Consider the following 15,083-nt stretch of genomic DNA (forward strand, 5'->3'; position numbering starts at 1 on the left):
CCGGCCGCCGAAGGAGGGCGTGGTCAGCCGCCGGGGACTCGCTGCAGGGTGTCCCTCAGAGCCTGCTGCGCGGTGCCAGGTGGCAGGAACTTGAAGCTGCGCCTGCGGTGGCGCCAGGGTGGGGCAGAAGGGAGGAAAAGCTCACCTCTGGGAGGTCTCAACAAGAAAGGTTCAGAGAGACCCCTGGGTGGGAAACCCTTGGGCGGCCGATTCCCCACCTTATACCTACACCTGGCTTCTGGCCCTCTCTAGAAAAACTCTCCAGACACCCAGATCCCATCAACCCAGAACTTAGGCTCATAAACGTTCAGATGGTCTCAAGAGGTAGAGAAGAGGAGGAGGATAAGGAGTTCAAGACCAGCCTGAGCTATCTGAGATCCTGTTTCAAAATACGAGAGAGAGAGAGAGAGAGAGAGAGAGAGAGAGAGAGAAAGGGGAGAGAGAGAAGAGAGGAGAGAGAGAGAGGAGAGAGAGGAGAGAGAGAGAGAGAGAGGAGAGAGAGGAGAGAGAGAGAGAGAGAGGAGAGAGAGAGGAGAGAGAGGAGAGAGAGAGAGAGAGAGAGAGAGAGGAGAGAGGAATGTAATTTTAAAAATTAAATAAGATCATTGATTTACAGAACCCAGCTCCTCTTCCCCGCAAAAAAATAGCATTTAGAAAGGGAACCGGGTGCTTATTCCGTGAAAGGGTTGCATGCTTACGTTGGCAACATAAATGGGCTGCCAAGGCAATCATGGCTGTTGAGAGGTGTAGAGGGCTGAGGAGTAACTAGGCAGACACAAACTAGGATCAGGACAAGATGGCACTACCATAGTCACTTCAGTGGGTAAGGAGTAATGAGGACACTGGCACCTCTGTAATGAGGGGGCTGGACAGTAAGGGAAGTTGGGGCAGAAACCTAGCCCACCAGAAGGGGTGCATTGGGGAGAAAACAGGAATGGGCACAGTAGGAGTTGGGCTCCCCACGCTTACGTAGAAGGTGGCAAGTGGCTGGTGAGTGAGCACAGGCCCACTCCCGGCTGTCTAAGTCCTAAAATCTGCACACACACACACCCAGAGTGTTTGCCGAAGGAATCCTGCTGGTGGCAGGACTCTCCCACACCTCCTTCCTTCCTTTTCTTTTCTGTCTAGATTAAAAAAATAATGATAAATTTAGCCAGACTGTGGGGGCATGCCTTTAATCCCAACACTCGGGCAGCAGAGGCAGGCGGATCTCTGTGAGTTCGAGGCCAGCCTGGTCTACAGAGCGAGTTTCAGGACAACAGCCACAGCTGTTGTTACACAGAGGGACCCTGTCTTGAAAAGCAAACAACAAACAAATAAATCTTTTTACATTACATTTATTTGTTTTGTGCCTGGCGTGGGGGTGGGTGGCAGATGACATGGTACATCTGACAGAGAGGGATTCTTGCAGGAGACAGCGCTCTCCTTCTACCGTGTGGGTGCCTGGGATTGAGCTCAGGCTGTCAGGCTTGGCAGCTAGCACCTTTGCCCATCTCACAAGCCCCTTTTTAGATTCTGTTGTTGTTGTTTTAATTTTGAGACAGAGTCCTACTATGCAGCCTGGCTGTCCTGGGACTATATAGACCGGGCTGGTCTCTAACTCACAGGAATCCTGCTGCTTCTGCCTCCCAAGTGCTGGAATCAAAGGTGTGCACCATCACACTCAGCCAGCACCTCAATTTTTGTTTTTATTTCTTTGTTTGATTGGTTGGTTCTTTGAGATCTGACTCATGTACCAAGATTAGCCTTAAACTTTCTTCTATCTCCTGAATTCTGGGATTACAGGTGTGAGCCACCACACACAGAAACCATTTACTGTTACCAAATTGCCAGTGACCCCCTCTTCAGTTACACCACCCTCAGTGGGGAGGAGCTGGGCTGCAGTGCACCCGCGAGCAAGCACACCCACTCAGTTCTCGTATTGTTCGCCTAGCAAGAGCTGCCAACAGCCACTCGCACAGCAGGAATCCCCTACACAAGTTTATTTCTTTGGGCCTTATACACGATAATGCTCTAGACTTCAGGGCCCCTTTTGGGGGTGCACTACTTTTGGTAGTCTGATCTTCACACACTCCCCTTTCTGTCCCCTCTCCCCAGGCTCTTTTTTGCTGCAGTGGTGAATTCTTGTGTAGGGCAGGAAGGCAAGCCTGGGGACTCTGTCTTCCGGTCACAACCTGATGACAAGGGAGTCGACAGTCCAGGTCAGGCAGACTCACCCAATCTTACGGTTTCAAGAGCATCAGTGAGCTTCTTACTCACGCCACTAAAGGCATTGAATCACCAAGAGGTCACTCGCTGGCTCCTGGTCACATGGTCAGCAGGAGCTAGGTAGGCCTCTGTGTTCCCATTTTATAGAGGAAAACAATGAGTCTCAGAGAGGTGACATACCCTCCCGAGAGTCTAACCTCTGCATAGTCTTGGGAAGAGGAACAAGGAGCTCCAACAGGGGCCAAGCTGAGATGTTTAAGGAGACAGAATTGACCACCACCCAAAGGCCAGTAGTTGGTGCTCAGAGATCTGTGGTACCTGGAGTCAGACCACACAGACACCCTGGCCACTGTACATGTCAGAGATGTGAAGGCTTAGAGAGGGGAACTTGGGAGGCCTCACCTTTGCAGAAAGGTTGGCTGGTGGGACCACTGTTGGGGACTATGCAGGCCAGAAGCCCCTGACCCTCTCTGGTCCCTTGAGGCTCCATGAGACCCATAGGGAAGTGCCCCACCAGAAGTCAGCTGAGAGCCCTGGTTAGGGTGGGGTGTGAAAGGAACATGCTAGGCACTGTAGGCTTTTGGCTTTAATAAGCAGCTTCAGGCTGGGTCCTTGCTGTATCTCGTTGACAACCCGTTTCACAAGACTAACCTGCTGTTCCCACTTAGGACCCTGGCTGTTCAAGGGGGTGGTCGGCCTCTTGCCCAGTGTCAAGCTCCCGTGGTTATTACCTGGTTGACCTCAGCATCCCGTAACTAATGGCTGCAATGGAGACCAGGCTGCCGGCCAGAATGCAGGTGGGTGTCAGGGGCAGCTCCCCTGTAGGGTGGGAAGGAGTGTGGGTTGGGCTACTGCTAGGCCAGGGACAAAGGAGGCATGTAGCCTCCTCAGGCCCATCGTGCCCTGGGCAGTGCCAGGTCCAGTCCTTCCCCAGCCCTGGCCACCTTCCCGGACACACTGCAGCCCCTGCTCCAGGTCTGGAAGGTCCTTCTCACCTGGGGGCAGCAGCACGCGGGCACTGCTCTCCACACTGACACCATTTGCAGCTTCGCAACGGAACCAACCAAACGTCTGGGACAGGGGGATGGAGAAGTTGGCAGGCTTCCCATGGAGGGGTCTCTGCTGTGCGTGTACACGCCCGTCACTCCCGACCAAGCGGTAGATGATGGGTGGACTGCCTGAGGATGCCAGGCAGGACAGCTCCGCCGAGAGGCCTGAGTTCCCATTGTGCAGGGCGAAGTCAGCCTGCAGCTGGGACACTGGCTCTGTCAGGGAGGGGAAGACAGAGCGGCACAGGTGAGATGGAGAAACTTCCAGACTCCCAATGCATCCTCCTCTTTATCTGTCGAAGGATCCCAGAGACGTAGCTGTGACTGCCACCTTCCCCTGGCAGCTTGCCAGATTGCCCTCTGGCCTGCTTGTCTAGGCTAATAGGTGACTTGTAGCATATACTATACAATTCCATTTAAATTTAAAAACAAACAAACAAAAAAAAACTCTTTTAGGCCAGGTGGTGGTACACGGCTTTAATCTCAGCACTGGGGAGACAGAGGCAGGCAGATCTCTGTGAGTTCGAGGCCAGCTTGGTCTACAGCGTGAGTTCCAGAACAGCCAGAACTATACAGAGAAACCCTGGCTGAAAAAAGAAAAAAACTACAAAATTTTTTTCTTTGAGACAGGGTTTTTTTGTGTAGCCCTGACTGTCCTGGAACTCATTCTGTAGCCCGGGTTGGCCTTGAAGTCAGAGATCTGACAGCCTCTGCCTCCTGAGTGGTGGGATTAAAGGTGTGCACCACCACCGCCTGACATCATTGGGTATTTTAAAAATTGTTTTGGACTAAACTCCTGCAGGGACCAGGCCAAAAATAAAAATGGACTCATAAGAGCTAGGTTCCACATCACCAAGCTAACACCGAGCAGACAGCAGTCAGGATTCTCAGGCAGCCTGCTTTCTAAGTTCTTAAATAGTGACCTGGCCGGACATGGCAGCACATGCCTGAAATCCTAGCCCTCGGGAATCAGAGGGGGGGGGGAGAATATATATATATATATATATATATATATATATATATATATATATATATATATATGGGGGCCTCAGCAGTTGAGACTGCTTCCTGCTTTTGCAGAGGACCCAGTAGGTTCCCAGCACCCATGGTGTATGGCTCACAACCACTGTAACTCTGACTCCAGGGGGCCTGATGACTCTAGCCTCCAAATACACCTTAAAAACCATATACAAATAAACAGGCCAGGCATGGTGGCTCACGCCTTTAATCCCAGCACTCGGGAAGCAGAGGCAGGCGCATCTCTGTGAGTTCGAGGCCAGCCTGGGCTACACAGTGAGTTCCAGAACAAATAGAGCTACATAGAGAGACCCTGCCTCAAAAATAAACAAGCAAACAAATCTTTTAATTAAAAAACAAGAAAGGAAAAAACAACAACAACAAAAACCAGTTGGAAACATGGGAAATACCCATGGACTGGACTACACTCCAAATTCCAGGCCAACCTGGGTTACAATGTGAGACCTGACCAGGTGTGATGGCCCATACCTTTAATCCCAGCACTGGAGATGAAGGCCACAGAGGTAGATGGATCTCTGAGTTCAAGGCCAGTTTGGTCTACAGAGTGAATTCCGGGACAGCCATGGGTACACAGAGAAACCCTGTCTCGAGAAAGGGAGGAGGAGGAGGAGGAGGAGGAGGAGGAAGAGGAGGAGGAGGAGAAGAAAGGAAGGAAGGAAGGAAGGAAGGAAGGAAAGAAGAAAGGAAGGAAGGAAAGAAGGAAGGAAGAAAAAGAAAAGAAACAAAAGAAAAAAGTGCTTGCTGCTTTCAAAGAACCCCAGTCTGGTTCTTGGCTCCCACAGGGCAGCTCACAACCATCTGTAACTGCACTTCAGGGGCCCTGACAGCCTCATCTGGCCTCCATGGCACTACACGTATGTGGAGCACAGACACTACACGTGTGTGGAGCACAGACACTACACGTGTATGGAGCACAGACACTACACGTGTGTGGAGCACAGACATAAAGGCAAGGCAAAGCACTCATCTCCATAAAATATAAATAAATCCGTACGCTAGGCTGGGGATGTAGCTCAGTGATTGGGTGCTCACCTAGCCCGACAGGCCTCTGGCCTAGCCACTAAAGGTGAGAACTGCGGGGCAGGATGGCAATAAGCTCTTTCAGACACAGGCCATAGCTTAGAAGAATGGAGGTGCTGGGGTCTTCAGGACTCCGCTGAGCAACCCTGCTGACCAGAAGCTGTCTCATGCCTGTGCCTAGCGTCATCAGTGCTGAGTGTCACCTCCCTTGCACCTTTCTAAGCCCACTCCCTTCCCCCTGGGTGTCCTGTTATCATCTTGCTTCACGGGCAAAGCAATCGAGACCCAGACATGGAGAGACATGTTCAAGACCCCATAGCCAGCCAGCTCACAAGGAGATCCCAGCCTTCCACATGCTGGGTTTCAGAACCTGGCGCCCTCTTTTAGGCTCTTGGCCTTGGTGTTTTTGGAGGGTGAGGATGCTGGACTCGTGGAGGCGAGCAATACTTCCTGGTTCCTATTAACAGAGTGACTGCCTGGGTGGAAAGGGAAGAAAGAAAGGTCTGGGGGGGGGGGAGGGGGTAGCGTGGGAGATGAAAGCAGATGTGGTCACTTACGGGTTGTCTAAGCAACACCCTCAACCTCAGAGGATGTTGACTTCCACAATGGCAGTGAGGAACCTGAGTGCCTCCCCACGGTGTGGATGAGACAGCAATGCCTTGACGAGCAGCTCCATGTCAGACCCACTGAACCTTCTGGCCCCTGCCAGGAGACTGTGCCCGCTGGTCACCCATGGACTGGGCACAGCCTTGGAGGCAGGCAGCCTGCCCTCTGTCCCCACTGTGCCGCCTCCTCCTGTCTCCCCCTCATCCCAAAGTCCACCATCCCCTCCCCCAGCCCCTCCAGGGATCCACATCCCACCAGCCTCACCAGCCCGCACCCACCCTCTGGCACCTTCTGTACTCACTGGTCCACAGCTCCCAGTACATCTGCAGCTGGCTGCTGGGCCCATAGGTGCCCAGATTAGAGGATGCTTGGCAGGAGTAGGTGAGCAGGTCTGGGCTGGACTTGAGCGTGATGTTGATGTTGAAGGAGGCTGGCTTGTCGTCGCGCACAACCCTTGTTGCCACAAGGACCCCTCGGCTAGCCATGAGAGAGTAAGTGATGGGCCGCGGTGCCTCAGGGCTGTCGCAGGTTATAAGCACCCGGCGGCTTTGAGGGTAAACTTCCAGCACTTTGTAGGCAATGGTGATGTCTGGGAGGTGAGCAAGTTAGGGAAAGAAAGAAACCAAGATGGACCAAGTACTTTAAAACTCTGGTTTGATAATTCTTCAAAAAGTTAATAGTTGGAGTTGGACAGAAGACCCAGTGGTCAAGAGCAGTCCTAGGAGACTTGGGTTTTGGTTTCCAGCTTGTGTCTGTCAACTCACAACCACCTGTAACATCAGGACTGGGGATGGACACTCTCTCCTGGCCTCCAAGGGCACCTGCACGAAGGTGATTCACCAAAAATCATGCAGATACATACAAACATAAGCAAATAAATTTAAATTTTTAAAAAATGATTTATTTATTTTTATTTTGTATCCACTGGTGTTTTGCCTGCCTGCATGTCTGTCTGTGTGAGGGTGTCAGATCCCCTGGAGCTGGAGTTACAGTCAGCTGGGAGCTGCCATGTGGGTGCTGGGAATTGAACCCAAGTCCTCTGGAAGAGCAGCCAGGGCTCTTAACCCACTGAGCCATCTCTCCAGTCCCACAAATGGGTTTTTTAAAGAAGTGTAAACATAGGGGCTGAGAGTGGATCTCAGTGTTGAGAGTGTATCTCAGTGGTAGAATACAAGACTAGCTATCAATTCTAAGACCCTGAGTTCAGTCTCCAGCACCATTAAAAAAAGAAAAAGAAAGGTATGGGAGGAGTTAAAAAAATTAGTGATGGCTCAGCATGTATACTCCAGGACACATCCCAACAGAATCAAAGACAGACTTTGACAGATCCGTCACATACATGTCAGGGCAGCTCCGGTCACAGCTACCCAGAGGTGGAAACAACTTCAAATCCTAACAGTGGAACACAGTCTTTGCAGGGGATATGATTTGATCTGAGGATGAACAAGGGTTTAGAGGCATCATGCCATGGCAGAGCTTGAGCCAGGCATGGGTAAGGTGCTCAGCCTGATTTCCAGTGAGGTCAAAAGGAAGAAATGAGCCCCACCCATTTCTTGATGCCATAGCACCAATATAACATGACTCCATGCCATGGAGTCAGACGGGAGGGAAACTGCTGTGTAAGTATGCTTTGGGGGCTTGGGAGATGGCTCAGGGGTTAAGAATGCTTGCCGCTCAGAGTCACACAGTGGCTCACAACCGCCTGTAACTCCACTCCCAGAGGGAATCCAAACCCTCTGCTGGGTTCTGTGGGTACTGCATGCCTTGGTGCACAGACATAGACACATAGACACACACACACACACACACACACACAGAGAGAGAGAGAGAGAGAGAGAGAGAGAGAGAGAGAGAGAGAGAGAGAGAGAGAGAGAGAGGGAGGGAGGGAGGGAGGGAGGGAGAGAGAGAGAGAGAGAGAGAGAGAGAGAGAGAGAGAGAGAGAGAGAGAGAGCAGGCATGGTGTCAGCCTTTGAGAGGCTGGCAGATCTCTGTACTTGTGTACATAGTTTACATAGTTCCAGGACAGCCAAAACTACACAGTGAAACCTGTTTCGGAGAAGAAGAGGAGGAAATAATTAACGTCCCAGACTCCCGACCATATAGGCTGCCCTTGCTCTACTAGGCCTGGACACTGTACAGTACCTGTAGGCCAGGCGTGGTGACACACAGCTTTAATCCCAGCACTCAGGAGGCAGAGTTAGGGGAATCTCTGAGTTCAAGGCCAGCCTGGTCTACAGAGTGAGTTCCAGGACAGCTAGAGCTACACAGAGAAACCCTGTCTTGAAACCCCCACCTCCTGCAAGAAAATAGAAAGAAAGAAAAACTCCCGTGGAGAGGCTCCAAGCCCAGGACTCCCCAAGTTTCTGACCACTGTACCCACTTTCTTTCAGATCCTAATTCCTGCCTCAGGGGAACTTGTGTCTACTGCACTTCAGCTGAGTGCTGAGGCCAGGGACCCCATTCCACACCCTACAGCAGGGAGTGCCAGGCTGAGAAAAGAGGACAAGTTCTGGAGACACCTGCCCCAACTTGTTTTCTGGTTTTCTAAGACAGGGTTTCCAGTCCTGGCTGTCCTGGAACTCACTCTGTAGACCAGGATGGCTTCAAACTCACAGAGATGGGGCTGCCTCTGCCTCCCAAGTGCTGGGATTAAAGGCATGCGCCACCGCCGCCTGACTTTCCTGTAGCTTTTTAAACACTTTGTTGAGTATCCCTCATTGTGAGGGAGGTCTTTTGTTTGTTTTTTGGATTTTTTTTAAAATCAAAATAGATTTCTAATTTGAGATATCAGACCTAACGCCACTGCCAGACCTTCTCTGGTCTCCGTCTGGCAGACTCGTAACAAGACTTTTGTCAGTTGACCTTTGGGGACAACAGGTCTTTTCAGCGTCTAAGGAAGGTGTTCAGGGCTGGACTCTGTCTCACTGGGTGGGAAAGGAGTTGAGGGCCCAATCGTGGTTACATGTTTGTTTGTTTTTCTGCTCCCTTCATGAAGAGCAATGAGCTTGACTTATAAAAGTGAGAGAAGCGGTCCCTCTCATTTCCATGCTGGCGGCCCGGAATAGAAGCTTGGTTTGCATACATGGGGCCTGGAAGCGCACTAAGACAGCACAGTTGGCGTCCTGAGGTGGAAATAGAAAAGATCCCTCTCCACGCTAGCCTGCTGCGGTGACAGCTGTGTCTGCTTTTGTTTGTTGAGACAGGATCTCACTATGATGCCCTGGCTGTCCTGAAGCTCGCCGTGTAAACCACGCTGGCCCAGAACTCACAGAGATCCTCCTGCATCTGCGTCCCAAGTGCTGGAATTAAAGGTGTGCCACCAGGACTGGTACCACACCCTCACACTTTTCTTCTAAAGATAGGGTTTTACTGTTGCCTCCACCTTGCTGAGGATGACCTTGCCCCTCTGAGCCTCCTGCCTCTAATTCTCAGGGATGATGGTTGTGGACCCGCACGCCTACCGATGCTCCTGATTCTAACAGCATGGGGTGCTCGTTCATTTTTGCCCTCTGTCCCTGCAGGAAGATTGAGTGGCTTCTCTTTCTGTACCTGTTTTATCCTCATGGCTGGCAACAGTGCCAGCAACCAAACATCCTCTGAGAAGATATGTGAAGGAACAAAGGCTCAGTCAGCCTTCAGAAGCCTCCTATGCAGGACCCCACCAGCAGAGCTGAGCAGAGGCCATGGGCTGAGGGGACAGGAAGGCAGCACTGCCTCTGCCCAGGTACTTTCCTGAGACCCAGATACCAGCTCTTTTTTTAGATATGACACGAATAACGTTTTTCTTTTTTACAGAAATGAGGAAATGGTAGTTTGGTCTGTGCCTCATCCGACTGAGACCTCCGTCAACACCACCCTGCACCCTTCCTTAAGCAGAACAGAAGGGGATGCCCAGGGATGCAAGGCGGAGGACAAGGCATGGAGCTGACTGCCTGCCTCACCCTGAGGGGCACAGAGATGAGGCTGAGTGCCAAGGGAGGGTCCAGGTAAGAGGGGCAGGGGAGGAGGCAAAGAGGAAGATGGAATAGACCAGGGACTGTGGTCTTTCCCTGACTCCCTTTCCTCCCTGGCTCTGTACCTGGGCTGTTGAGGAGGAAAAGAGGAGAGAGGAGGGGGCAGGGAAGGAGAAAGAGAAGGGGGAGACAAAAGGGGAGGAAAGGAAGGGGAGACAGAAAGACATGTGTATATATATTATACACTATACATGTATATATATTACACACTATGCATGTATATTTATCACACACTATGCATGTATATATTATACACTATGCATGTATATTACATACTATACATGTATATATTATGCACATGCACACTCCCCACCCCCCACATATATTAAGAAAGAGAGAGAGAGAGAACAGTCACTCTCAGCTGCTTCCAGAACAAGAAAACTTAATGTCTAAGTTTTCTCTGCTCCCTCCCCTCCCTCTTCCCCTCCTGAAGGTCCCCCCTCCAGGGAAAGTGCACCCTAGAATTTCCTGGCCTTCTCTGGATCCCACCCATCAAGCAGAGCTGTGGGCCTTGGGGCAGGGGAATTCTATTCCCTGTGAGGCCCTGGGGCCCTGTGACTGGAACACAGCTGCCGAGGATCCCTCCTCTTCACACACTGCAAACTTCCTCCTCTCTCCATGCACCCTGGAGGCCTCCTAATGGTCTCACCCAGCCCTGCAGGGGTGGAGCCAGAGTTTTCCATCTGGGTCCCCCCATGCCCCTTCCTCACCATTAGTAACCTCTTTCCGGTCAAGACACCTGTCACAAGTGTGCAGCTCCGGCAGAGGTGCCCCCAGCTAGATCCTTCCCCCTGCAGTGTGGGGGCTACTCACCTTCTGTTGGCTCCCCTGAGAAGCTGCAGGCAGCTGTAAAAGAGGAGAGGGGTAAGCGGAGCTGGGCAGAGGAGGGAGACAGCCCAGACAGCTCCCTGCCCAGGCTGAGCCCTGATAGCAAGCCCTCTGGAACCAGATGGTGGCTCTGGTCATGACTACATGTTCTATTCTACTTCGCACAGGCTCTCTCCTATATTCCAGGCTGGCCTTGAACTCACTATCTCCCTGAGGGTGGCCTGGAACTCCTGATCTTCCTGTCTCCACTTCCCGAGTGCTGGGATTTCCAACATGCACCTTGTTTGAATGGAAACTCTTCTGTACAGTCTCACACTTGGAATCCCCAGGGCAGGCAAGTTAATGGGAGTCAGGGAATCAGGAGAGATGATTGCAAGCATGGTGACCCAAGTTCCGGTCCCAGGTTTTGCCCACCAAAAAGATGGGTGTGGGGCGTGTTTTAACCACAGTGTTGGGGGAGCAGCTAGCCAGTCTAGCTGAAACTGCAAGCTTCAGGCCAGTGAGAGCCTTTGCCTCCAAAACTAAGGTAGGGAAGAGATTGAAGAAGACACGATCTTAATGCTCAGTGTCTGGTTTCCATAAGCAACCACACTGGCAACTACAAACACACACACACACACACACACACACATACACCAGTGGAATCAAGGTGATGATGCCCTGCATGGTCAAACATGTGTGTGTCATCTATCGGGCTGATGTCAGCATCCTGCTCAGCCCCCCACCCCGCAGCACGCACACACACACACACACACACACACACACACACACACATCCACCTTCTCTCCCTCTGGTACATCTGCCTTCAGTTCTTTCTCGGACTCTCTGACACCCCATTCCCTGAGCCCTACTTCCTCAAGGCCCTTCCCATGGTGTCTGCAGGAGACTCACCCAGCATAGCCAAGAAGTGCAACAGAAGGAGCCTCATACTTCTGCAGGAGTGGGGCTGTGTGGGGCCTCCAGCTCGACTTAGGCTTCCTCATCTACCCTCTCCACCCTAAGGCCCCTGGATGCTCCTTGGGAGGCTGCCTGCAGCTAGGAGATAATCTGAAGGTTGTGGCTATCCAGGAGGCCCCCTGATACCCTGCATGGCTGGCTCCAGGGGTGTCTGTGTCCTCCCTGGTACCTGTGGGGGAGGGAGGGAGGCTGTGTCTGAGTTCCAGATGGTGTTCAAACAAAGGCCTTTCTTTATCAAGGAACTTTTATTTTATTTTATTACTTTTCTGTTTTTGTTTTTCGAGACAAGGGTTTCTCTGCGTAGCCTTGGATATCCTGGAACTCACTCTGTAGCCCAGGTTGGCCTTGAACTCACAGAGATCCGCCTGCCTCAGCCTCCTGAGTGCTGGGATTAAAGGCATGCGCCACCACTGCCTGGTTTAAAATTTTTTTTTATAATGTAATGATTTATTTTTCTTCTGTGTACATTGCTGTTTTGCCTGCACTTACATCTGTGTGAGTGTTGGATTCCCTGGAACTGGAGCTATAAACATCTGTGAGCTGCCATGTGGTTGCTGGGTCCTTTGGAGGAGCAGCCAGTGCTTCCAACTACTGAGCCGTCTCTCCAGCCCCACCAATAAGGGGTTTTCTTTATCAAGGAGCCCTGGAGTGGTCACCTGCTAAGAGACAGGGAGGAGAGGTGCTTTGGTGTCTATTGATTTGTATCTGAGCCCACTGATAGGGCACCTGGTACAGTTGCTGTGCTCTGTATTGGCTAAATGAGTTCCCAGTGAGACCCCAGGGTGGATGAGGTTCTCCCTCACCTGAGAGTATGGAGCTGTGTGCCTAAGCCTGTCCTTAAAGGAGTCCAGAGAAAGGCAAAGTCTCCCCTTAAGGACCTGGACCCAGGTTAACCTGAACAAAAGAGAGTAGGCCATGCTACCAATCCTAAGGCCACAGCAGGGCCAGACCCACTGGGTCTGAGGGACACAGGGCACCAAGGAAGCAGACGATATGGGCACTAGAACATGCTACCCATGAGAGGCGCTCATATCTGCCCACCCATGCTGTGGGCTCCTCGCCCCATTCCAGGCCAGGGCCTGCTGATCAGTCTGTGGTTTTCTAGGCATGCTCAGTGACTTCTGAGCAAACACCCACTTTGGAGGCTTTGTCACAGTTGAGGTCCCCCGCTGCCAGGTCACCTCCTGTGTCGAGTGTAGATGCTCTACAGGGCCTGGTTGGCAACTGTACTCAAGTCCAGCCCTGCCCTCTGGGAAGGCACACTGGATCTAGGAAGGCCCCTCCAGCCTGGTCCCCTCTGTGGAGGCCTGGTTTTATCAGGAAGCTGTCTGAACAGAGGGAAAGCCACGGGAAGAGTCAGCAAAGGTGTCAGGTCACCTGGACACCCACCCACTGTGCTCCTCACGGTGAGGTCCTTCCTGCCAACCGCCTTGAGTCAGTTCCCCACTGAGCACCCACAGCCTGGCATCTCCCCCAGGGCTGGAGCCTGTATCCCACGCCCACCTCCTCAAGTTTTTCCAGTGGGAACTGAGGAGGGGGGGGAGAACATTTTGACTTAGTTTCCAACAAAACCCCTTTTATTTAAAAATTAGGTTTCTTTTAACTTAAAATATTTATTTATATTTTATGAGGATGCATGTGTGCCTGAGTGCATGTATGTCTAGCATGCATGTGCAGGAGCCTGTGGCAGTCAGAAGGCGTCAGAGCCCCTGGTGCTGGAGTACAGGTGGTTGTGAGCCAACACTGGGTGTTGGGAACCGAACCCAGGTCTTCTGCAAGAGCAGCAAGTGCTCTTGATGGCTGGGCCACCTCTCCAGTCCCTATCTCTTTACATTTGAGGCAGGGTCTCCCAACCACGGTCCTAGGCTAGCAGTGCAGACACATTTCAGTGCCCCTGGTACCCATCACCCAAGCCCTGGCACACACCGCAAAGGTGCCACCTGGGCCTCCCGCACCATGATCACCTTCTCAGCGTCCCAACTGCCCCAAGCCTGGACTGTGTAGCACCCCCTGCACGCCTTCCTCAGCTCCCGCACCTGCTCACATCCTCTCTTTCCCAAAAGCCGTACCTGGGAGGACATCAACAAGCCCTCCCTCTGAGGTGCCATAGCCAGAGGGACCCTGGTTAGCTTTCTGGCTGCCAGCAGGTCTCAAACCCCCTTCCTACCTCCCCCACTGTGTCTTTTGGGGCACAACTTCACAATGTTTTGTTTAGTTTTATGGTAATGTTATTTTTAGGTGTTTTTTATTGTTTGTCTATTTGAGGCAGGGTCTTACTTTGTAAGCTGTCCTAGAACTCACTAAGTAGACCAGGCTGAACTTGAACCTACAAAGACTCCTATCTGCCTCCAGAGTGCTGGGATTAAATAAAGGTATATGCCACCATGCCTGGCTTTTTTTTTTTTTTTTTTTTTTTTGTATATTTGACACAACTTCTACTCTATTTCCTGGCTGGCCTGTAACTCATTGTGTAGACCAGGCTAGTCTCAAACTTAAGGCTATCCTTCTGTCTCTGCCTCTTGAGAGCTTGGATTACAGGCATGTGCTACCATGCTGGACTAGTTTTGTCTTTGAGACAGGATCTTGCTTATAGTCTAGGCTGACCTCAACCTCATAATCTCCTGCCTCAGCTTTCAAGTGTTGGAGTTGTAAGTGTGAACCTTGAGCCTGGCTGCAAAAACAACAAATACCCAGGTGGTGGCGCACACCTTTAATCCCAGCACTCAGGAGGCAGAGGCAGGGGGATCTTTGAGTTTGAGGCCAGCCAGGTCTACAGAGTGAGTTCTAGGACAGTCAGAGTTACACAGAGAAACCCTGTCTCAAAAATAAAAACCAAACAAAACCAAAACACACACACACACACACACACACACACACACACACAAAGAACCACAAATGACAAGTGAACCACAAGGAGCCACTGTTGCTGGCCTTACAGCTCATGGTTTAGAGAGGCAGGGACAAGAGTCTGTTTCCAACCGACTTTGCTACAGCTGCTGTTTAAAAAGCTGTTAATGAAGATGTCATTTTCACCTGGACAGCTTGTGAATTCCCTCCCACTGATCACCAGAGCCTGCCTGTGCACCTCCTGGTCTTGTTGCCCTGGGAACAGGACCCTGAACCCCTGTCCCGCCCTGGCTTTGTGTCCCGGGAATGGAGACAGCATCTTCCAAGACCACCTCCTACAGTGCATTCTCTGCATGTCCCGGAGTGTAGGCCTGTACACACCACCTAGACCCTGGCACTTAGAAGCACTTAATTGGTTTTGGGAGGGGGAGGTCATGTGATGGTCAGGCAAGCTAGGCAAAGTCAGCCACAGGAGGATCTGAACTGCTAACTCTTCAGTGGTCACCTGAGAAGACGC

General features: G+C 51.6%; 1 protein-coding gene across 1 annotated transcript; it reads right to left on the reverse strand.

Annotated features, from left to right (window-relative positions):
* Positions 1 to 1,859: 1,859 nt before the first annotated feature.
* C4H17orf99 (chromosome 4 C17orf99 homolog) lies at positions 1,860 to 9,485 on the reverse strand. The gene is given in 8 exon segments (XM_042054850.1): positions 1,860 to 2,174; positions 2,406 to 2,526; positions 2,940 to 3,030; positions 3,033 to 3,062; positions 3,204 to 3,473; positions 6,223 to 6,510; positions 6,686 to 6,742; positions 9,383 to 9,485. Coding segments are annotated over 8 exon segments (1,275 nt in total).
* Positions 9,486 to 15,083: the final 5,598 nt, after the last annotated feature.

This window comes from Arvicola amphibius, chromosome 4, assembly GCF_903992535.2.
Source record: "Arvicola amphibius chromosome 4, mArvAmp1.2, whole genome shotgun sequence".
NCBI classification, from domain to species: Eukaryota; Metazoa; Chordata; class Mammalia; order Rodentia; family Cricetidae; genus Arvicola; species Arvicola amphibius.